Source organism: Sceloporus occidentalis, unplaced genomic scaffold (assembly GCF_023333645.1).
Source record: "Sceloporus occidentalis isolate IW3139 unplaced genomic scaffold, rSceOcc1.0.p SCAF_4, whole genome shotgun sequence".
NCBI classification, from domain to species: domain Eukaryota; kingdom Metazoa; phylum Chordata; class Lepidosauria; order Squamata; family Phrynosomatidae; genus Sceloporus; species Sceloporus occidentalis.
The window spans coordinates 145,428,827-145,452,153 of NW_028316984.1; the positions used below are offsets into that span (position 1 = coordinate 145,428,827).

General features: G+C 39.6%; 1 protein-coding gene across 1 annotated transcript in view; it reads right to left on the reverse strand.

Annotated features, from left to right (window-relative positions):
* ITPKA (inositol-trisphosphate 3-kinase A) overlaps window positions 1-23,327 on the reverse strand; it is a 77,744-nt gene that overhangs the window by 1,933 nt on the left and 52,484 nt on the right. The window contains exons 2-5 of the mRNA XM_089521911.1: window positions 12,733-12,829; window positions 10,134-10,347; window positions 7,687-7,891; window positions 2,503-2,604 (exon numbers count right to left, since the gene is read on the reverse strand). Coding sequence (XP_089378037.1) covers window positions 2,503-2,604; window positions 7,687-7,891; window positions 10,134-10,347; window positions 12,733-12,829 — 618 coding nt within the window. The remainder of the gene's footprint in view (window positions 1-2,502; window positions 2,605-7,686; window positions 7,892-10,133; window positions 10,348-12,732; window positions 12,830-23,327) is intronic.

Consider the following 23,327-nt stretch of genomic DNA (forward strand, 5'->3'; position numbering starts at 1 on the left):
ATGGATGGGCAGTTACAGAAAGAAAAGACAGTTTTGTCTTTGTATGGTGAAAACTGCACAATAAACTACTTTTTTACTGGACAATTTGAGACACCATCTGGCAGGGACATCAATGAAAATTCCAAATTTTCCAGAACAGCAAGGCAGATTATGGCCTGATAATAGTTCATATCTTGCAGAACTGTAATCCTTGCAGTACAGGTTGAGTTTCCCTTACCAGAAATGCTTGGGACCAGAAGTATTTTGGATTTTGGGGGGGGGGGGGGATTTTGGAATATTTGCATTTACATAAGGAGATATTTTGGAGGTAGAACCCAAGGCTAAACATGATGTTTATTTATGTTTTGTATACACCTTATGCATATAGGCTGATAGTAATTTTATATATACCATAATATTTTAATAAGTTTGTGCATGAAAAAGTTTATGTACAATGAACCATCAGAAAGCAATCTCAGCCACCCATGTGGACAATATTGGAACTGGATTTTGGAATTCTGGATTCCTGTATTACAACATATCACTAGTTAAAACATATGGAAGGATGGTCTAATCCATGATTGAAGATGTAAAAATACTAAATTTTCTTATTCTTGATGAAAAAAGATGTTTGAACACATGGAGACTTTCACTAAGAAAATGAGGAATGGCTGCGGTTTTTTAGTTTTTTTCTGGAGAATTTGCATTAAAATACTTTTTGTGAAAAAAACATGATTTTTGTGCAGAAAATTAGTTTTCTGCAAAAAAAACCAACAATATTGTGGCATGGGAAACAATGTATCTTGTGCAAAAACAATTCTTTTGTAAGAAAAAAGATTTGGGGTTGGTTTTTTGTTTTGTACAAAATATTTTTTCTTTTTTTAAAAAAACAAGTGCCATAGTGCAAATAGTTGTTGAAAACTGTTCAGAAACCCTCATTTACTCACACAGTGTAGAGAAAATTGTTCAAACTACAGTCATCCCTTCATATTCATGGAGATTAGGGGAACAAGACAGAATTGTTATAATACAGAACAATTATAAAACAGAAAAAACAAATAAAAATGACCAATCTGATGATGGAAATATCCACATTTTAAAGGTCCAACAAAACAATGCACCCTTCATCAGGTGTCATAAAAGTTGACAGCAAGAGTTTAAGCAGACCTCCTCAGGCAGGGAGGGAGATCTAGAGTTGGGGTGCCACAACTGAACCATGCCAGCCTGTGCACTTACCAGCTAGATCCAAGAGGGTGAGGAAATACAGAGCAGAGCTTGTATTCATTTGACAGGTAGGAAGAAATATGACAATCCTTCCAAGCCTCTAATATTTAGGACTTTAAAGGTAATAGCCTGCACTTTGAATTGGACTAAAAACAAATTGGCACAAATGCAGATGGAATAATACCGAAGTAGCATGCTCCCAATATACACCAGCGATCGCAATCTGCAACAGCCAGAGTTTCTGAACACTCTTCAAAGGAAGTGCCACAGGTAAGAGTGGGTACAATCAAAGTGGCCAGATCTACTGACTTCAAGAAGAGTGAAGAACTAACACACCAACTAAGGTTATGCAAAAGCATCCCTTGCCATAGCTGCAAACTGCCCATCCAGGAATAAAGCCAGGTCAAGAAGTCCTCCCAAACTTTGATCCTGGTTCTTCAAATGGAGTGCTAACCTTTTGCAGGCTGAACATTCATTCTCAGATTCACGTTCCTAATGATCATAGGCATCCCTGTCTTGTTTGGATTAAGTCTCAACTTGCTATCCCACATTCAGCCCATCACAGCCCCTGGATGCAGGTTCAGCATTTCCACTGCCTCCCTGGAATCAGATGGAAAGGACAGATAGAACTGGATGTCATCATGATACAGCTAACACTGTACTCCAATTCTCTGACCAGCCTCTCCCAATGGTTTCATGCAGATGTTCAACAACAAGGATGATGAGATGCAACCCTCTGTGACTGATTATACAGGCCTTACAGTAAATAAAAAAAACATGAGTCCCTCAGAACCACGTCCTGAACCTGCACTTGGTATCAGATTGAAGCCAACACAAAACAATCTCAGTTCTGTTGGGTAATCTTGAGAGATGCTATAGTTGATAATACTGAAAACCATTGAAAGGTCCAGCAGAATTAACAGAGGCACACTCCTCTTTTGTTCCTGACACAGGTCATCTACCAAGGTAAAAAAAGGCAGTTTCATCCAAAACCAAGCCAGATGCCACACTGAAATAAGTCGAAAGTACATAGATAATCCCAGGAATCCTATAAAACCTGGAGGTTTGGCCACCTCCACAAATTCATACACTTTACATAAGACAGGAATTAGCCTAATACATCCAGGATGGACAGATCTTCCCCCACTACCACCATGATATTTCTAAGGAAGTAGTGGGAACACAGGTTTATGCAAAAAAGCACCAACAGTGTTCTCCATCCGCATATATATCTACCTTCTGGTAATTAAGCAGCCCAGGCAAAGCTCAAGAATGCAGGTGGATTCACATTTGGCTTACCAATATAGCTGTATTTCCTTTAATGAATTCCATAAAAACTTGGAAAACTTGCTCCCATGTCTTGGTTGTCTTGAAGTTGGTATTACAAGTTCCATCAGCCTTCTGCAAATTAAAAAGGGAAGGAAGAGGAAAAGTCAGGAGTTATGTGGAGGAAAAAACAAAAAGGGATAAGCCTAGGTCCAGAGAAAGAAAAGCCTGGAAAAGTGAACTTGGAACCATTGATCAAGTCAACTAATCACTGCTGCATACTTTCTGCAAAAAAAACTTTATCAATGAGATATTATGTCTAAAGACACCAAGCACAATGTGGTGTCTACAATGTCGGAGGACATAAAAGAGGGCTCAGTTATGGAAGTCCTGAATGGTAATTGGTTTTACACACACACACTCACATGTACACAGTTTTAAATTGTTTTAAATTTTATTTTTACTAGTTTAAATCTGTTTTTAACTTCTTAGCTTTATAAAATTATTTTTGTTTACAATGTTTTAAATCTATTATACTGGTCTTATTGTACACCACCCTAGATCCCTAGATATTTATTTTAAGAAAGAAAGAAAAAATGAAAGGAAGGAAGGAAGGAAGGTAAACCTGATGTCTCCAAAATGTATAATAATAATAAATTTATTTTTATTTTTATTTATTTATATATCAAAATCAAAATAAATTTATTATTATTATACATTTTGGAGACATCAGGTTTACCTGATATAGCACTACAACTTCCATCTTCCTCAACCAGCATCAAGAAGACAACAGGGAAGTTTGGGATATAATGTCAAATGAGAGTGGGGAGACTAGGGTTCAAATCCCAACTCAGTGATGAAGCTTTTGTGTGACCCAGGGCCACAGTCTAACCTTACAGGATTATTGTGTGGACAAAAAGTTGGAAAGTGAGAGGAGACCAGATAATATGATTGGTTAATTAAATAAGCATCTATCTGTGAAATATTCATAGCTTTTTAGAAGTAATATGCTTTGGGCTAGATCCAGATTTGGTAAAACTTAGAATAAAAACATTAAAATATATGGGACTTAAACTCACCATGATTAAATTAAGTCCCGTTATTTCAGCTGGCCTATTTGATCCAATGTATACTATAAACAAGGTGGATGGGAAGGAATACAATCAATGAATGCCAGCACTCATAGAAAGAGTATTGTGTTTTGAAATCAGGGCTTCTATCAATTAAAGAATTCAAAAAAAAAAAAACCTCCTAAGACTAAACATGTTTGTAGTACCATGGCCAGTGAAACCTGGTCTTGTGCATATATCAATTACATAACAGTCTTTCAGTTGAGTTCAGTAGCTGCATGACAAGCTTATGCCCAATGCTTATTTATTCAGTAGCTTCTCATCCAGTGCTTCTGCTCCAAAAGTGTGGGCCAGGCTCAAGCACAAGTGTATACAGGCTGACAAGACACGAGAAAGTTATGCAACTGAAGTGTATATCGTGGGCAGAGAAATCTCAGAAAACTCTGAAGTGATGTACTCCTGCATGCCAGTGAACACAGAAAAAGGATTCTTTCAGGCTGTTGCCAGATGGCACACTAGCTGTGTGTTCTGTGATACCTACTTAACATTAACAAGAGGAGAAAATCTGACAGCATCCTCTACATTTTCTAACACCAATGCCTGACACAAGACCTATAATTATGAGGAGAGGGCAAGTACTCCACTTTGAAAAGGCAGTTTAATGTACAGATTACACCCCCCACCAAAAAAAGTGTTCAGAATTTATCTGAAAATCATTCATGATAACATGAGAAACCATAGGACTGACATACAAAATGGCATAAATACTTTGACACAGTAGCCTGCAAGCTACATATTTGTTGCTGGCTGCTTCAGAAGTAAACTTTAAGTTGCCTTCTCCAACCTGGCACTTTCCAAATGCACGCATATGACATCATCCAGTTTCTGGCTGGAAATGGTAGGATTCGTACCCCAAAAGTTGGCAAAGGGTATCCTTAAAGACATGCCTCAGTTTCAGCCCATTTCCATTACCAAAATGTGCTCTGACCAGCTATCTTTGAAAACCATTTGAAAACTTCATTGTTCCAGAATGTTAACAGGCTGGTTACAGGGAGACCACAACTCCTTTGTTACCAGTCTATTTTTAAGCACAAGTCAATGTGATTGTTACCAACTATAAAGCCCTATATGGGTCCCACATAAACCTGGCTGGGCCCTGAGATCTTTGGGAGAAGTCCTTCTTTCAGCCCCACCGCCCTCACAGACACACAGGATGGGAACACAAGCGAGAGCCTTCTCAGTGACCTGTCCTAGGCCCTGGGGCTAAAATGGGGCCCCATGCTGTTCTTCCATCAGCAAGCCAAGACTTTTTAATATTATTATTTTGGCAGCCTTTCAAGTACTGCTTGTTTATAAAGAATGAGTCTTTTAAATAAGACACTGTATTTCTGTGTGTGTTTTAAATGGGTTTTTACTATTATTGTTGGTTTAATGTAAATAATTATATTTTAATAATAATCTTTATGTTTTTTCTATACTGTTGAGAAGGGTATCTAACTACTTCTGCAATTATTTTTTGCCACAGATTGGAGTATGTAATCTCTTTTCTTCTTAACACAACCCTTACCCCAGCAAAATGTATGCCGCTTCATTCACCCTTCAAACACTACGAACTGTTTAGAGAGAAGACATAAGATTTTATGAAGTCATGTCAAAATGCCTCTAAAATGACCTTAAAACAACTTTTAAAAGCAGTTACAAATTAGAATACATTATTATACAGTGCACCCTTTCTTTATGCGGGGGATCCGTTCCAGACACCCCTGCGTAAAGCGAAATCCACCTATGCTCGAGCTCCATTTAAATGAATGGGGCTTGTGCACACGGCAGCGTTTTTAAAAAATATGCCCCGATAGTCTACATCGGCCATTTAGTTACACATGCATAACTAAGGGGCGGTCTGCAGCCACCCCTTTACTGGCCGAATTGGGGCCGCAGCCACCTCATGTCATGGCCCTGGTCTGGCCTCCGGAGAGCGCAAAAAGGAGACGGTGGCACGGCTTTATGATGCCCCTTTGGTGCTGCATCATGTGGACACTGTGTGGTGCACACTGTGTGGATCGGTGCATGCCAAGATGGTGCCCTGTGGGCTTGGTTAGGGCATCCAGCATGTGGAAGCTGCATCCTAACTCTGTCCACAGGCCGGCATAAAGTGCCAGTCTGTATCAGGCCTTAGTAATGTCTCCTGGACTATCCCACCTCCCTCAACCAGCAGCTGGATCAGGTAAAGCAAGTCTGTTCAGCTGCCTATTGAGCTGCAAGGAGGATGACACTTCCAACTCCCTTCTACCAGTAAGTCAGGCTGCAACAACAACAACAACAACAACAACAACAAAAAGTTTATTTATATCCCGCCCCTTGAGGTTAATCGGGGCGGCTAACAGCAATAAAATACAATACATTGTAGATCAAAATTCCCTCCCCCCCCCTTAAAAAATTATTGAATCAATTATAATTAAAACCAACTAATTAAACAACATTAACACATACACATTATTACAAGACAAAAACAAAACAGAACAAAACAAATAAAACAGTAAACTACGGTAGCATTTCCAAGGAGGACCTTGGGGACTCTCATAAGAACAGGGTTCCTGAGGCCAGGGTTATCTATTCCGGAAAGGCCTGCCGGAAGAGATCCATCTTGACAGCCTTTTTAACAAGAATATGCAACAGAAGTTCTGCTTCTCGCTGTTACTGTCTCAAGCACTGGCAGATGGGGGTTGGAAATGTCATCTTCCTAGTACCCCAATCGGCAATTGAACAGACCTCCTTCGCCTGATCCAGCTGCTGACCAGTAAGGTAGGTTTGAGGGAGCATTAATATGTGCCTTCGATAAGATTTGTATTTTTACTGAATACAAAGCAGTTACGGATCTTTAACATTAAGCTACAACTCTATAGCTGCAGGGACGTAGCTAGGATTTTAGGAAAAGGGGGGGGGGGGTCCAGACTAAGTGCCACCATTATAATGGGGCTTGAGTGCGGCGGCGCAGCAGCACACACCATTCATTTTTCTAACGGAAGGGGGGGGTCCAGACCCCCAGAAACCCCCCCCCCCGGCTACGTCCCTGATAGCTGCAATACTGAATGCCAACCATAGAAATTAGTTGCAAAAGTATATGCAAGTCAAAATATGCAGCTTAAAATATCTAGAATTTCACACAATGAAAAAAAAAATTAAAAGATATACTATTTCTTGCAAAGGCTTTCAAATACTAGACTAGGGTGGGAATTGTGCAGCTCTCCAAACATTGTTCAACTGCAACTCCTAGCATCCTTCCCCCGATATTTATTCTGGCTAGGGCTACTGGATGTTGCAGCCCAACATCTGGATGACCCCATAATTTCCACCCTTCTACTGCACAGGTTAACAAATTAACATAGACAACTAATGTAATGTTGCCTCAGCCATTTCAACACTCAGCAGCACTTGAGAAATGCATGCTGCATTCAGTTTCCAACGCCCACCCATCAAGCTTATCTGTTAGGCAAGAAGTCAAAAACCAAGACAAAATCAAATACAGAAAAGATGAAGGACAAATTTTTGGTGAGTAGGTTAAGGTTATCCTTCACATCAAAAATCTGCTGTAGCCCTACATTCTGAATATGATTATGGAACAACTGTCAATTACTATCTGTACTAATGTTGTTTTCACAGGTTATGAAAAGAACAAACAGTGGGTGGATTACATCACTAAATAATTGATTTTTCTAGGGCTTTAAAAAATCAATAAAACAAGTTGGACTGTCTCCAATGTGGAGGACAATTTTATTAGATCAGAGTTAAAATATTTCAGTATGTGCAGGCTCTTGCTTATGCTGTTCCTGCTTACTCAACAGTGTACTAGCAGACAAAGAAATAGCTACCATATGGAAATCCAAAGGAATGACAGTTCATATCAATAAATAATTTAATGATATCATAATAAATTAAGTTCTAGATATAGATGCCTTCTTGGGCTATGAAGAATATCCAACCAACCATGCCATTTGCTTCCCTCTTACTTTTGTTCATTCTTCTTGTTTTTCTTACTGTGTCTACTACATGGGTATCTCAGTGTTTCAAAAGATGTTTCTTATACTATGGAAACATGCTGGGATGTTATAACTAGGAACAGGAAGAAAAGGACTGGAAGGTGTTTTACCTTAATCCCCTCAATCCTGAAACCCAGGTTAGCACTTGAGCTGATGGTCTCCCTCCACTGCATGTATCGTGGTTTGGTCACTGCATGTTGTGCGTTCTCCTCAGCAGTGGGTGCCAGAGGGTCCACATCAATCATCTTCTTATACATGTCCTTACGTAGCTTCGGTTTTTCTCGTGCCTTCGTCAATTCCTCCTCCAAGTATGTCCTGCAAAAATAACTTCACACTGAACTTTTCTTTGATACTTGAAATTACAACAAGAGAAAGCTTCTTTTACAGGAAATTATAAAGAAATTGCTCTGTTCCAAGTAGTACCCGTTAGATATGCTGATCAAGGCTAATGGGAGATGCAGTCCAACAACTATGGAAGGCCGCATAATCCCAACCCCTCATTTAGGATTTTTATTTTGCTTTTACAATGAGGATTCAGGCATACCTGTAAACCACAAGTGTTGGACTAGGAACCCTATCTCCTAATCTCCTTAATCATGGAGAGGCTGGATATGACAGTTTAATTCTGACGCAGTATTACTATGAACCAGCGCTAACCTTTCAAGTCAGCCAACTACTCATAAAGAGCAGAATAGTTCTGTGAACCTCATAATCCAGTTGTGTGTCCTAATATCAAATGTGGCGACAGATCAACAGTATTTAATCAAAATTAAGGAATGACCTTGATTCTTCTTTATTGCTATGGAAGTGATGACACAGAATAAATCTAGGCATAATATATTCCACTTCCATGGACAATTCTGAATCAGAAGCCTTGACTTTTTAAAATGATTTCACTCAAGAGCAGAAAATACACATATGGACCAAAACAAGTACATTAATAACCTCATCACAAATTCTGCACCACTGTAAAAAGATTCTAGAGATAAGAGTGTTATGTCTGCTATGCAAACATTATGTTCCAGCATCACAAGGATGGGATTTTAATATGCATTTTTGGGATGCTAAATAACTACTGAATTGACACTAAAAACAATAACTGAGAAAGCCTTTAATACAGAGATAAAAACTAAGATGTCCAAGTTTTCTAAGAGACAGGACATCACTTCAACTTCAATCTCAATTGTCTTTTATTTTTATTTTATTAATTAAGATGAAATGATAAAGAATGCTGCTGTAGCTTCCAAAAAACTCTAGCAAGAGAAACAGTTAAATCCATTTACTCTAGGAGACATTCAGAAATGTATATTCCAAAGCAGACCTGGGGAAAGTTACATTTTTTCGACTGCATCACCCAGAATTCTCCATCCAGCACAGCTAATGGCCACACTGGCTGTGGGGTTCTGGCAGTTATAGTCTGAGAAACGTAATTTCTCCAAATGCTGATCTAGAAATTTTGGCTTTCAACCAAACCAGTTTAAGTCTGGAATGGAATCGACCACTTCTCAGGATACCAAGTCAAATCTGAGAGGGACCAAAGTAAGTCAGTTTTTGAAATGATATTCTTCCATCAATTCTGGATGACAACAAAGAGGATGTTGACAAAAGTAAGCAGAAATACTGGACACACAGGACTTCACTGAGCATTACTTCACTGGATTTCTACAGGGAGCAACACAGAAAGTCAGTCCATCCAGATGGTCTGATAGCATCTCTCTAGGGTTTCAGACAGACATTCTTCCTAGCCTTTCCTGGAGAGCTCACATATTCCTTGGTGGTCTTCCATCCACATTCTAAACAGGCCTGACCCTGCCCAGCTTCTGAAATCAGGTGAGATTGGGAGCGTTCAGTCACTCCCATACACCCCTAGTGGTCAGTAGCTTTCCATCCCCCACTACAGTCCCCCAGCCCCCAGGAACAATTTTGGAATTCTGTTCTGGAAGGTCCCCCAACCCCCTGGAACCATTTTGGAAAGATAGTGGGGCCTTGAGGAAAATCCAATCTACAGCAGTGTCTTATTTTATTCATGAGACAATGCCACTGAATCAGGCTAGGGGGAGGAGAGTGCCAGATACGAATTTTAAATTATGAACAAGCCTGATCCTCAAAATAGTTAAATAGTCAGAGTTATTTATCAAGTTGAACACATTCCTACTGTTGATATTACAATAGTAGTAACACTACTATGTTCTGGTGTTGGTTTATGGCCGATTCCCATGCAAATTACATTGCCAACAAGACAATATCTAGCTCATATGGCATCTAAGGCTGCATTTGCACTGCAGAAATAATCCGGTTTGACACCACTTTAACTGTCTTGACTCAGTGCTATGGGATCCTGGGAACTGTAGTTTGTTGTGGCACCAGAGCTCTCTGACAGGGAAGTCTAAATGTCTCAAAACCCTATAATTCCCAGCATTCCATACCACTGAGCTATGGCAGTTAGTGGTGTCAAACTGGTTATTTCTGCGGTGCGGATGCAGCCTAAGTCACAGAAATCAAGCAAAGAAACCAAAATGAGACAGTACATTGCTGTTTATTTTTAAAGATCTCCCACCTGATTCCCATCTTACAGTCCATTACACAAGGCCCTTCAAAGTTAGCTAGAAGGTCATCCAGCTGGATATAAGACTCGCCATCTCTTTCCACCACACCATGGAAGACAGGAACACAAGAACGCAGTGGATCTTTCATTAGCAGCTCAAAACATTTCTCCTCATTCTCTGAGTAGCGCTTGAGAATTGTCCCACCATCAGCTGCCTTGAAACTCCCTGTAGAAAACAGAACCATGAATACAGACAACTTTCAGTATGCTGCAAGGAAAAGTACAGAATGCCACACCCCTGGCTCCTAGTTAGAAGATTTTCCTGGAAAGATAACATAAGGCTTGTAAAAAAACAACCAGTGCAAACAGTGTCTGGCTATAAAAAAAAACCCATTTGAACAAAAGCCCATGTAAAAATGTCTACAGTAGTCATAAAAGCATGTTCAACTTTAAGATACACTAGACAGTACAGAAAGCTAACAAGCCAAACTGTGTTATTATTCCAGTAGCCAGATTACATGATTAAATCTATCCAATGCTATCATTGTGTCCCAAACCAAGTTCCATACTGTACCTGCTCTTAGCACACAAGAGAGGACCAATTGGTCACCGATCATTAACAAAAAAGCCAAGTCTGGATGTCAAGCCATGAAGTTTGACTGCATACATGTTCTCTGTTCTCTAGAAGCTACAATAGCCCAGGAACCCTGCAGCTCCACTGTTTTACTACCCTGAGATTCAAAAGGGATCAAACATAAGCCGTAAAACCAAGAAAACAAGACTTGATGCAAGCGGAAGCGCAAACAAAGCTAATTCCAGAAGGGCAGAGATAACTGCCTGAGAAGAAACTGTTTTTCTAGTGATGTTAGCCCATATCTCATGAAACAAATTTATGTTCCAGAAGACAGGAGAAGGAGGTTAAGTTTAAATCATACATTTTATTTAGACATAAGCTGGTTCACCTAAGTTGCAGTGCCACAATTATGTGTGACCAGCACTAGAATGTATGTAGTTCCCTTCGAATTAGAGCAAAATTAGCTGTAATTAAACACATTAATCCTCTTTTTATGGGATGGGAGCAGATTCTGCACAAGAAAATACTTCCTATTACCTTTCTTCCTCCTCTAAAGAACTCTGCACATAGCTCTGTTGACTTATGCTTTCTTTTTACCTCAGAGAATTACTACAGGAACAGTAAAGAAGCCAAGCATAAATCACATGAAGCCAGAAGAGAGGGGGGAAACTTGGCCAAGAGATATTCCAGCCATTTCTACAAAGGTTAAATGAAACATAATCTGCTTAAGCAGCTCTTATCCTACCCAACTTTCCCTTCAGGTCTTAGTGACGTGTACTTCAGCACACTCCAGCAGTGGCCTCATGTTAATTAATGTCCTTTTGAATTCAGAGAACTTTCAGAGGAAAACAGAGAAACAGTGACTGGTTCTGGTTGGTCTGTGGTATATAACACTAAGACAGAGTTATTTTATTCTGTGGGCATTGGGTGAATATATATATATATATATGGTTTGCATTTGTTCTAATTTGTGGAGAGAAAGCAGATGTCAGGCGAAAGTGGTGGACGTGTCTTATCTTGGATGCCAAATTCTCCAGCCAACTAGTGGAAAACACAGCCTTAGAACAACTAGCTACATATTCAAAGCATGATTCATCATTTGAAAATCACAAAACAGACTCTATACTCATGCAAGCATTAATGACCAATCTCCTGGTTATTGTGCCTTGTCAGAAACATTGAGTTCAGGCTTTTCTTTCCATTAGCAAATGTGAGAAACATATAGTATTACATAACATCTGGTCTTTTCAAGACTCATATGTGAGCTGAGATCACATCTGACTGAACTTCTCAGTCAATTAACATGATCCTATTTTCATAACTTTGATGAAATATGCATGCTGCCTAATCTCAAATGTTCAGAGGCCAGGTTTTCTTTTTAAGGCCACATTTTATAAACCATGTTTTTCTTTCTCCTCTTGCTCAATTCTTTCAACTTTCTACAACCTTGTGCCCTTCAAATGTTTTGGACGGGGTAGGCAATCTTTTTGAGCCAGGGGCCGGGTTGCTGTCCCTCAGACAACTGGGGGGCCGAACCCAAAAAATAAATAATTAAATGATTTTTTTAAAAAATTAAATATATAAATAAACCAGGACAAATGTAGGACAAAATATTCAAATGGAAGACACTTTTTTTAAAAAAAATAGAGGACACGTGAAAAAATTTGCTGATTTTAAAAAAATGTTAATATAAATGCATGTTTCTGAGGCTTCTATAGACAATTGCCCCCCAAAGGCCCCGGCGGCAATCGGCGGCAGGACCGGGCTGGGGCCGGTCTCAAGGCCTTGCCAGGCCGCATCTGGCCTGCGGGCCGCAGGTTGCCTACCCCTGGTTTTGGATCACAATTCACATCATTCCCGAGCTCACATTTTGATGTAGCCCTAAACATCTGGAAGGCTAAATTATACAGCTGGGAGTGTTCAATTAATAGGAGGGGAGCAGTGGGCAGTTTTGAATCTTTCCCATTTTTTAACAATTTTTATAACAAGTTTTCTATTTACAATAGATCCATCAAGAAAGAAAGGAAGAATTCTCACCTGTGTGACCAGCCAGCTGAACCCAGGAGTAGCGCTTCTTGAAAGGACTGATGATTGGCAAATTGACAATTGTTTTTATGGTCTGCCATGCTTTTTTCTGAAACAAAAAGAAAAGGCATTAGTGCTGATTACACAAAGCAAGCAGTTATTTGTATGGATAAACACAAGGCTTCTCACTTGCTCTTTTCAGTCAACATCAACTTCCAAATCAAATCTGACACCATATGCATTTGATTTCCCATACTGGTAAGTCCAGTAATTCATGAAATTAGTTTTACAGGAATGGTGATCTATGCTATAATGGGAGGCTTAGCTAATTTCCATTAGGCTTCATCAGACACAAAGAAGGGCATACATTGTTAGAAAGTCAGATTTCTTAGAAAACTTCAAAACCAAACACCACATACTGCTTGATCTTGAAGTGAGTAGCATATTTCAGATCTGTTTTCTTGCTCTTTCTTTGACAATCACTGTGATTATTTTGGCTAAATCACAGTCTTGATCTTTACCTTCCCCTAAATTATCACACCCACAATATAGGAGATACTAGCTTCCATGGCACACTTCTGACAATTGAATGAGTAGACCAACTGCTCACAAAAGCAAAACATGATGCACAGAAAGTCTTGTTGCTACTGGGGATATTCATCAGTAATATTTACATTTGATTATTACAATGCATTATATGGAGTCTTCCTCTGAAATGTTTTCAGTAACATCTACTATGTCAGACTCTGGAGTGCAATGAATCAGAGGGAAAATATCTCAGCAGTTCTGAAGCATCTTTACTGGCTAACTGCTTCTGAGCACAATTCTAGTGGCCAGCACTTATCTATAAAGCTTAATACAACTTGGTACCAAGCTACTTTGCTCCTTTTTCATACGTCTGCCTACACATTGCAATTATTGTCAGATTAACTGTGCTGAGTCTCTGGTACCAATTTGGAAATCTTTTCAACTATACCACCCTATTTCTGGAACATTCTCTCCAAGAAAATGCATTTTGTTTCTCCTATTAGATATATTGGCAACAGGCAAAGACCTGTTTTCTTAAAATCTTCAAACGTGTCAACTGCATGTGGTCTTAATCTACAATCTTTTATTGACTCTACCCATTTTTAGCTTAGGTGTGAGTGTGTTCCCCACCCCTCACTAGCTACTGTGAAAGTTTTCACAGTTATATAAAGGAAACAAAATTTCAGAGAAATTAATACATTTCCTTTTTCTTATTTCATCTGGATAGCATCTAGTTAAACAAGGTCTGGGAGCTCTGCTATGCTGTTACTTTACTAATACCTTTCTGATCCAGCCATGACATCTCTGAATACACTTCTGTTGGTCAAAGGGGAAATACAACAGCTGCCATGTCAACAAAAGGAAATGACCTTTAACAGCAGCTCAGAAAGAACACAGAAGCCTTGCTCTCCAGAACTGAAACTGAGGGTGATTAGTACAATATTTTTGTTACAAAGCACGTTTTATTCCTAACTGAAGGGAATCCCTGAAAAAAAAATATTTTTAAAGATTATTAAAAAAATAATCATGGCTGGATCAAACTGAGGGCCTGCCTAGTCCAGCAATCCCACCCACAGTGGCCAATTAGTTGGCTCTGGGAAGCTCAAAAGCAGGACGTGAAAACAGTAGCACCCTGCTACTCATATTCCCCAAATACTGGTATTCACAAGCATACTAACTTCATACTGAAGTTAAGAAATAACCATTTGAATTACTGTCTAATGATGGCACCATCCACCATGAATAGGTCCAATTCTCTAATTGTCTAATTTATCAGCTATCGCTACAACTTGTGGCAGTGAATTCCACAATTTAAATATGTCTTCTATGAAAAACAGCTTCCTTTTATCAGTCCGGAATCCCCCTTTATTCTGTTCAGCAGAAAACCATTGGTTCTAGTAGTATAAGGACATTATTATAATAAACTAAACTAAACGGGAGGGGGGGACAGCCTGCTTGGGAGTAATGCATATTGGAACTTCTTCAGGAGGAACTTATCACACATGCATCAACAGTGGAAAAAGCAGTGTGACTGAGAGGCATTGATGGGTTTTGTGCATCAATGAAAAGGCAGGACGACCAGATGTTTTAACTGCAAAGGAGGACAAGGCACCTTAAAATGTAGGGCATTTGAGAAAAATGGAGGATGTTGCAAAATAAAAGCTAGATCCACAAATATAAATTCATGCTTTTTGGTCATGCTCCAAATGGAGGACATTTAGGGATTCCTCCTGGGCAGAAATGTAGGACATATGCTGGAAAAGGGGGAGGACTCATCATCCTATGAAAAAGAGCACTCCAGCAGTGGATGGACTGACCAACTACTGGACAGACACAACATCATGTGGTCACAGATGCTGCTATCTTACTTTAATTCCACTTTTCAAACCTCGTGTGATAAAGTCTTATGAGAGAGGGAAAATATTTCTTACATAACTCTGTTGTACCTCCCCTTACACACCACCTTTTCAAGCTAAAGAACCCCAAATACTGTAACCTTTCCTCACAGGGAAGCTGCCCTTTGATCAATGTGGTTGCTCTTTTCCTTAAAAGCATCGCTCTGCAGCCTTGCTCAGAAACTATTTGACAAACTTAACAAACATTCATGAAAACACTATGCAATCAGTTTGCTAAGCTAAAAAGGCACTTCACTTTGATTTTTATCTCTTTTTCAGACACACACACAAAGGCAGAGGGGAGAACCCTGCAACAATACCAGATTGTACAACAGTACCAAAGTACACGATAATGAAAGCTTGGCAGCAAACAAAGATTTACTCATACAACACAGACTAACATCTCTATTCAGAGCCATCTTGCATTCTGCTGCTCCCATCAGGTTTCTGCCATAGGGATTTGAATTGAGAAAGACAAGAGTTTCAGCGTAGCATGGATGCCTTACATGAAATGAGGTTCTTTCTTTCTCACCCAGCCTACTCCTTACAGCAGAAACTTGTGCAACTCCTATCCCAACTGACCCCCAAATGCTGAAACCTTTTTCTATGCTGAGGTTATTGTCCCTGGTTGCCTGCTTTATCATACCTGTACATAGGGATGCCATATCCCACCTGTAGGCGGGACAATCCCTCTTTGTGCGGTGCCAACCCGGCCCCGGTCCGGTTTGGTGCCAAAACCGGGACGGCACCACCCACGGCCACCTCCGCCCCGGTGCACGCCGTGGGGGCCTCCAAGGCCTCACTGAGGCCTAGGAGCACTCTCTGCGGTCAGAGCTCCAGCCGTGGAGACGCTCCCTCCCAGGCCCCGGCGATCACGGAGTCCTCCAAGGCCTCGCCGGGGCCTGGGAGCTCTCTCCGCAGTCGGAGCTCCGGCTGCGGAGATGCTCCCTCCCAGGCCCCAGCGAGGCCTTGGAGGTGGCTCTGCAATCGCAGAGTCCTCCAAGGCCTGGCCGGGGCCTGGGAGGAGGAGGAAGCCGCTTGCCACCGTGGCGATGGCCGCGAGGACGAGCAGCCCCCACGCCCCTTCCCGGCCTGAGAGGAGGCCGAGGCTTCCTCCCAAGTCGGGAAGGAGGACAAGGTTTTAAAATGTAGGACCTTTTTTTAAATTTCTTGGCCAGGAAATTTTAAAAAAAAGGTCCTACATTTTTCCCGGTTTGGCGGTCCTCAGGTATGGCAACCCTACCTGCACAGCTCCCTTCAAGGAGCTGTCTAGAAAGTAAAGGAACAGTGAATATATTTGGGGGCGTGACAGAAAGATCCACATTTTTTTCCTTGCCAAGATTGCACATTGCTGCTAATCACACAGTTCAATTAAAGTAATTATAGTTTTAAAATCTAGAAGAACATTTAACTTGAAACTGAGGGATCAGGTTAATATGTTTAAGGTGTTTTTTGTTTTTGTTTGAACACCCTTAGGAACGGGAGGAGGAATCCTACTGCCTAGCCAGCCTACACACATGGCCCCTGGATCTTTCTTCTCCTTTCCAAATCAAAAGCTCTGCTGGTGTTTTGAACAAAATTATATTTGATTCCCTTCCCCCTTTGCTGAGCTCTCGTGCTCAGCGGTACAAGCCCACACAAGCCCACAAAGTGCTATTATGATAGCAAGAAACAAAAGCGGGAAGACTTTTTCTCTGTGTTCTGAATTAATTGCCAGCCATCCTCTTCTATTATTGCTTTCAATTTCTTTATGTCCTTTGAGCTCAGTTGATAATTCTAAAGCTCAGTATATTACATCTATATCTCTTTAGCATACTCCATGCTGTCAAAGTACATTTTGAAATGTAGGAGGAAAGCCCAAAATGCATTATTCCCACCCGGAGCAGACCCATTCAAATCAGTGGAGCAGAGGTTAGTTATGACTAAAAAGCCATATTCATAGCATAGGTCTACTTTAAGTAGAATTAGCACAAGACCTGGGCTATGACTGTGCTTTTTGGAACTAGTTAAGTTCATTAATTACTTTACCAGCAGCTGCCCAGATTTGCATCTAGGAAGTATAGCAGGGAAGTACACTGAGTGACAATTCCATTCCTAACTCTGAACATGGAGATTCAGTTGTTATCTATCCAGGCAGTCCTAACAGCCACTGGTGAATTTTTCCCTCTGCCTCTGCTCCAGACAGAATGCTCTGTCTCTAATACTCTGGGATGCAATGTTTTGATTTTGGTGCAAATTGGTGAAATACTATACATGTTTAAAGATAAACACATTCGTACCCTGCTGCTTGCATATGTAGGAGAGATATATACCTCTATGAAGTCAGCATAAATTTGTTGTTAACTGCCATCAAGTTCATTTAGACTTATAACAACCCTATGAATGAGAAACCACTAAGTCACCCCTGTTATCAACAGCCCTGCTCAAGTCTTGCAAATTCAGAGCCTTGACTACTATCCACTTGTAATGTTGTCTTCCTCTTTTCCTACTGCTTTCTACTTTGTCTAATGGCATTGTCTTTTCTAATGAATAATAATAATAATTACATAATTTATTTATATTCCACCTTTTCCTGGAGGAATCAAGGTCGATTACAAAAGAAACGATAATAAAACAATTAACAATGATCAACATAGAATAAAAATACAAAATATAAGCAATAGTCACATTATACTGACCCCTCACAACCCCCACCATTACATAATAATAGGACACAATAACAGTTATAATAGTTAAACCATTAAAACCATGTAAACAATCAAAATAAATAGGACAGCTAAGGGTGGACATGGCTATCCTTCTTTATCATCCTCCTCTCACCCAATCACCGTCCAGATGACGTATCTTCCCTCTTGAGTCCCACATAAAATAAGAGAGAAAGCAACCACCCAACTCCTCTGCCACCACTGTCTCTGGCCCAGGTGGAAGAAAGGCTCAGTATCCTTGGAGCTAACACCCAGGTGTTAAAGGCTCCTCTGCATCCACTCAGCTGTGCTGGAGAGTTATAGACCGGCAAGGCAGCTTTTAAAGGCTCCTCTGCATCCACTCACGATGTATCCAATGTAGAACAGACTCAGGTTAGTCATCCTGGCTTCCAGGGACAGTTCAGGTTTGATTTGCTCTAACACCCATTTCGGTGTCCTTTTAGTAGTCCACGGTATTCAATGAACTCTCCTCCAGCACCACTTTTCAAATGATTCTCTTCCTGTTAGCTTTCTTCACTGTCCAGCTTTCACAACCATATATCAAAATGGGAAATGCAATGGGATAGAATGACTGAGTGAAGGAACAGTAAATCTTTGACTGTATTTGTATCTGTATTGTCTACTTTAAAGTTAAGTAAATTACCTGTGCTCATAATTTGGTTTCTTATTCTTCAACTGTAACCCTACCTTTGCACTTTCTTCCTTGACTTTCTTCAGTAGTCATTCCAAGTCTTTGGTATTTTCTGTTAGTAGTATAGTATTTCACCAATATTCACAACTCCTTCCTCTGAATCTAATCCTGCTTTATCTGTGATATGTTCAGTGTGCAAGTTAAACAGAAGGGTCAATATCAAGCATTAATGAGGCAATGTGGGTTGAATAAGGATGCATGGATCTGGTTTGTTTTAAATGGTTTTAATAAACTGTACTCCATATAAAGGGCAAATCCTGAATCTATAAAATTCAGTTTCATTAATATTTCTGATAACAATGTTATAACGTTCAAGAATCAGAAATACATGCCCTTTCTCTCTCACAGGTCAATAGATTTTAAATAGTCTACCTGTGAGTAGAAAAACCTTGGATTTTTGCTTTACAATACCATGCAATCCCTCCCCCCCCCCACAAATGCTCATATTATTGCAGGATCACCTTGTTGGTTCATGGAAACTGGGTTTGAGCTCTGCCAGTGAGCTGAGTTACAAGTTGGCAGAAAGGATGAGGCATGTTAGATGCTAGCACCTGATCTAGTAAAGGGCCTTTTTTTAATAAAAAAAAGGAAGCTTGTACTTCAATTAAGCAGTTGTGGAAGCAGAATCTTGCAATTTAAGAATTAAACACAGGTTCTACTGAAATTCCAAGCAAGGCTGAAGAAAAACCAATTCAAATTTCATGTTTCCCAGTGTGGTTAGTAACTTTGAGGGATTAATTAAACAAAACTGTTTCAAGATATTAGCTATGTGCTATGCTGTACAACATACTGAGAGAAAATGCAGATTTTATTTTTTAATATATATTTTAAGCACTGCTCAGGGACAGAATGTAAAACTAGCGTAACATAATAGCCCAGGTTTTTTTAAAGGTACTTTATTTGAAGTTCCACTAAAACAAAATTTGCAATGACTGACTTATTGATTTTTTATTTCCTACTGGTTATATGCTGTGTGGTTCACTGCTATCAGTTGTTTGTCTGCAGAAGAATACCAAGTAGAGGGCCAGGCTGGCCACTACTGGATCCTCCTGCATGTCCTCACAAAACATGCTTGGGAGGGTGAAAGGACAAAGAGAAGAGCCTTCCCTGCAGATCTCAAAGCCCAGGAAAGCTTGTATAGGTTGGGGGGGGGGGAATGTTTTTTTCAGATGGCTTGGACCCAAGTCATATACAGGTTGAGTCTCCCATATCCAGAATTCCAAAACCTGAAATACACTAAAAACCAAAACTTTTTCCATGGTGGCTTTGCTTTCTGATGGTTTAACGTATACAAAGTTTGTTTTATGCACAAAAGTATTTAAAATATATGTTTAAGGTGTATATGAAACATAAATGAATTTTGTTTTTAGACTTGAGTCTCATCTCCAAGATATTTCATTACATACGTATATGCAAATACAGGTATTCAAAATATTTTTTTTAAAATCCAAAATACAGTGCACTTCTAGTTCCAAACGTTTTGGATAAGGGATACACAACCTGTATCAGTTTGTTTAGATCCAATGTATAATATATGTATGTCTGTTAATATACACAGGTGCAAGACAGTATTCATGACCATATCAGTGTAAAGAGTCAATAACTTATAGGAAATTTGCCCCCAATGGGGAATCCTAAAGAAGCTGTACTTCTTTTGTTGATGTACCTAGTTTTTTAGCTGATACTGCTTTATGCTGCAAGAAAATAGAGGAACTGATTACAATCAGCCCTCCGTTTTTGTGTAGGATCCTTTCTGGACCCCCCTGCGAAAATGGAAACTCACAGATATTCAAGCCCCATTGGCTGGAATGGGAGCACGTGACTGCGGGTACATATCCCATTTTAACTGCCTCCATTTGCTCCTCTCAAGTAAGTGAGAGTTGCGGATCTGAAGCCCATGAAAATGTAGGGGCAACTGTAATAAATATTATAAGGTTGTAAGAAGATTATTAAAGATACAGGACAGTCAGATATTGACTTAATTGTTAAAAACAAAACATGTATGTAAAAGTTTATTCTTTTATGAAGATAGTGTGATGCATGAAAGAGTAAGTAAGGGTATTTTGTGCCTCTATCTGGGCAAAGGAAAGCTGAAGAATAAGTGAAGGTCATCTTAAAACTTGATCAGATGGCTTTCTGGTGTTTTTACTTTACTGTTGTATCCAAGCAGAATACAGTATATTAAATGGTACACTTTCCCCTTAATTATAACCCAGTTTCCATAACATCCAACCCTACCATTTTCTTCCCTTAGACTATCAGAGAACCTGCAGCAGTCTTTCATTATGAACCTTGGCAAGAAGGTGTTTAGTGTCTTGTCAGTAATTTATTTAAATCACAGATTCCTATGTGAAGCACCCCAATTCCACAGTCAAGGTTTAACTAGCAATAAGTCACTCCCCATTCAAACATCCTTAACTGTGAAGGAGAGACAGGGGCATACACACCTGTCTCTCCACCCTCAACCTTCCCATATTGACAAAGAAGATCTGAAGAGGAAATATAAGCTAGTTCAAAAGAATATCATCAGTCTTTCAGAGAATGAGGCCATCAAAGCTTCTGATCCTGTGGTGCAGTGTAACTGCATCAGCTTAACACAGTTATAAGTCCTCTTCAGATCTTGAATGTCAACATGCAAAGGCTGAGACATTGCACTTTATCACATAGGGGAAATCAGAGGGTTAAACAGTGAAAATCTCATGAAAATCGTGATTAACATTTTCACACACATCATCATTAAAAAACCATTATCCTGGGAATAAACAGGCAACAAACAGCAACAAATAATTCACAGGATTTCCTGGGATAATGGCACTTTAATTATGATGTGTGGAAATGTTAATTGCGATTATGAGATTTTCATGCAATTTTCGCTGTTTAAACCCCAATTTTTTCTCTCTTTTTAATTCTTTGTCAAAGTCTCAATTTTAGATTTTTTTAAAAAAAAACTAGCCAATAGAATAGAGACTAGAAAGGCAGCATGGCATAGTGGTTTGAGTGTTAGACCACAACTCTGGAGACCAGGGTTTGATTCCCTACTTAGTCATGAAACCACCAGGTGACCTTGTGCAAGTCACACAGTTTCAGACTCATAAGAAGACAATGGCAAACCTCCTCTGAACATATCTTGCCAAGAAAATCCCATGATAGGTTCACCTTAGGGTCACTATAAGTCATAAACACCTTCAAGGCACACAACAACAACAAAGCATACAGACTATGGAATTTCATGACAATATCACACAGAAAAAATATTTTCATTTCATTCTTAATGTAGGTGTCATTCTCATCACTAGAAAGATGGGCAAGAGTCTCTAAGAGTTATCAACATCTTGGGGGGGAAATGATTATAGTGTGTTTCAATTTTCAACATGACAGGCCCCTTTATTTTGGCAACAAAACTAGTCTAATCAGGTCATCCTCTCATTAGAACTCTTTTTTGTCCTTCAATTCTTTACGTTATCAGTGCTACAATACTGATATTAGTACTGTAATATCAATACAACATCAGTACAGTATTGTAATGTACTGGTATTTCAGCTTCTTAGTGCACAGGCACAAAATTTCTGCCAATTCAACCTTAAGAACATATGAACTAAATCAAATGATTTTCAACGCTGGAGTGCCCACTGTATTCAATTTGACTAACAGATATACAGGGAGTCATCCTTGAAAGGTTTATACAGGGAGCCACCTGTTGCCACAGTAAACAGAAATTGAATGGTCAAACAAGATGTGATGTTAATTGTGCAAATAGTTTTGTCCCCATGAGATTACAGTCATATTTGCAATCATTTTCATGTTCTCTGCCTGATGTCCAGCTACAGATCTCATCTGGAGTATTTGGAATAAGTTAACAATACCTGGATGTTGTCTCATCAAAACATGGAACCAGCCTTTGTCTACTAGCACAGCCATTTTATATTTAGTATGTGTTCTTCCTTTCATATCTCCCCTGAAGGAAACACTTGTTGTCCAGGTGTCTATGGTGATATACTCCACCCTCAACTACATATTATATCCAGGGATTACTGTTATAGTAATAGTAATCCCTATTATCATTACTCACTATTAAACCCTATTATTATTAATCACTGTTATTACATCACTTTTAAATGATAACTGATTAACATGCCCAGAAGTATTCCACATGGAACACATGGTAAAGTATAGCATGTGGTTCAATCAAGAACATATTTTTTACAAAACCATATCTTTTGGCCAGAATTAAACACACAGAATTGAACACATAGGCAGACTAACTGTGAGAAGGACAGTACAATTCAGAACAGAGATTTTCATTATGAAAAAATGAGGGAATATTTTTCTATTTAATACATAATTTTCACCTTACTTCCCACAGAAGGTCCCATGAGATCCCAGAGACAGCACCTCAGGGGCTACAGAAGGGAACAAATCACTCCTCACACAGTCTTAGGTCTCTTTTACACCACAGTTATAGTATTTAGATACTACTTTAACTTGCCATGAATGCAGAATTTTGGCATTTGTAGTTTAGTGAAGCACTAGAAAGTACTGACAAAGAATTCTAAATAACTCACCAAACTCAAATCCCAGGATTCCCGAGACTCTCTGGAGCTGTCCTAAATGAATTCCCTCCTGTTACTTAAAGAGGAAATGAATTTCTTCCCTTTCGAGAAGAAAATCCCAGGAGGGAAGGGGCCAAGCAACCCACTTTCATCTGCACTTCTGCATGGCCAGCAAGTGCTCAGTAGGATTTTGGATAGAACAGAGGTTCCAATATGAGTCCTCTGTCTTTGGGATGCT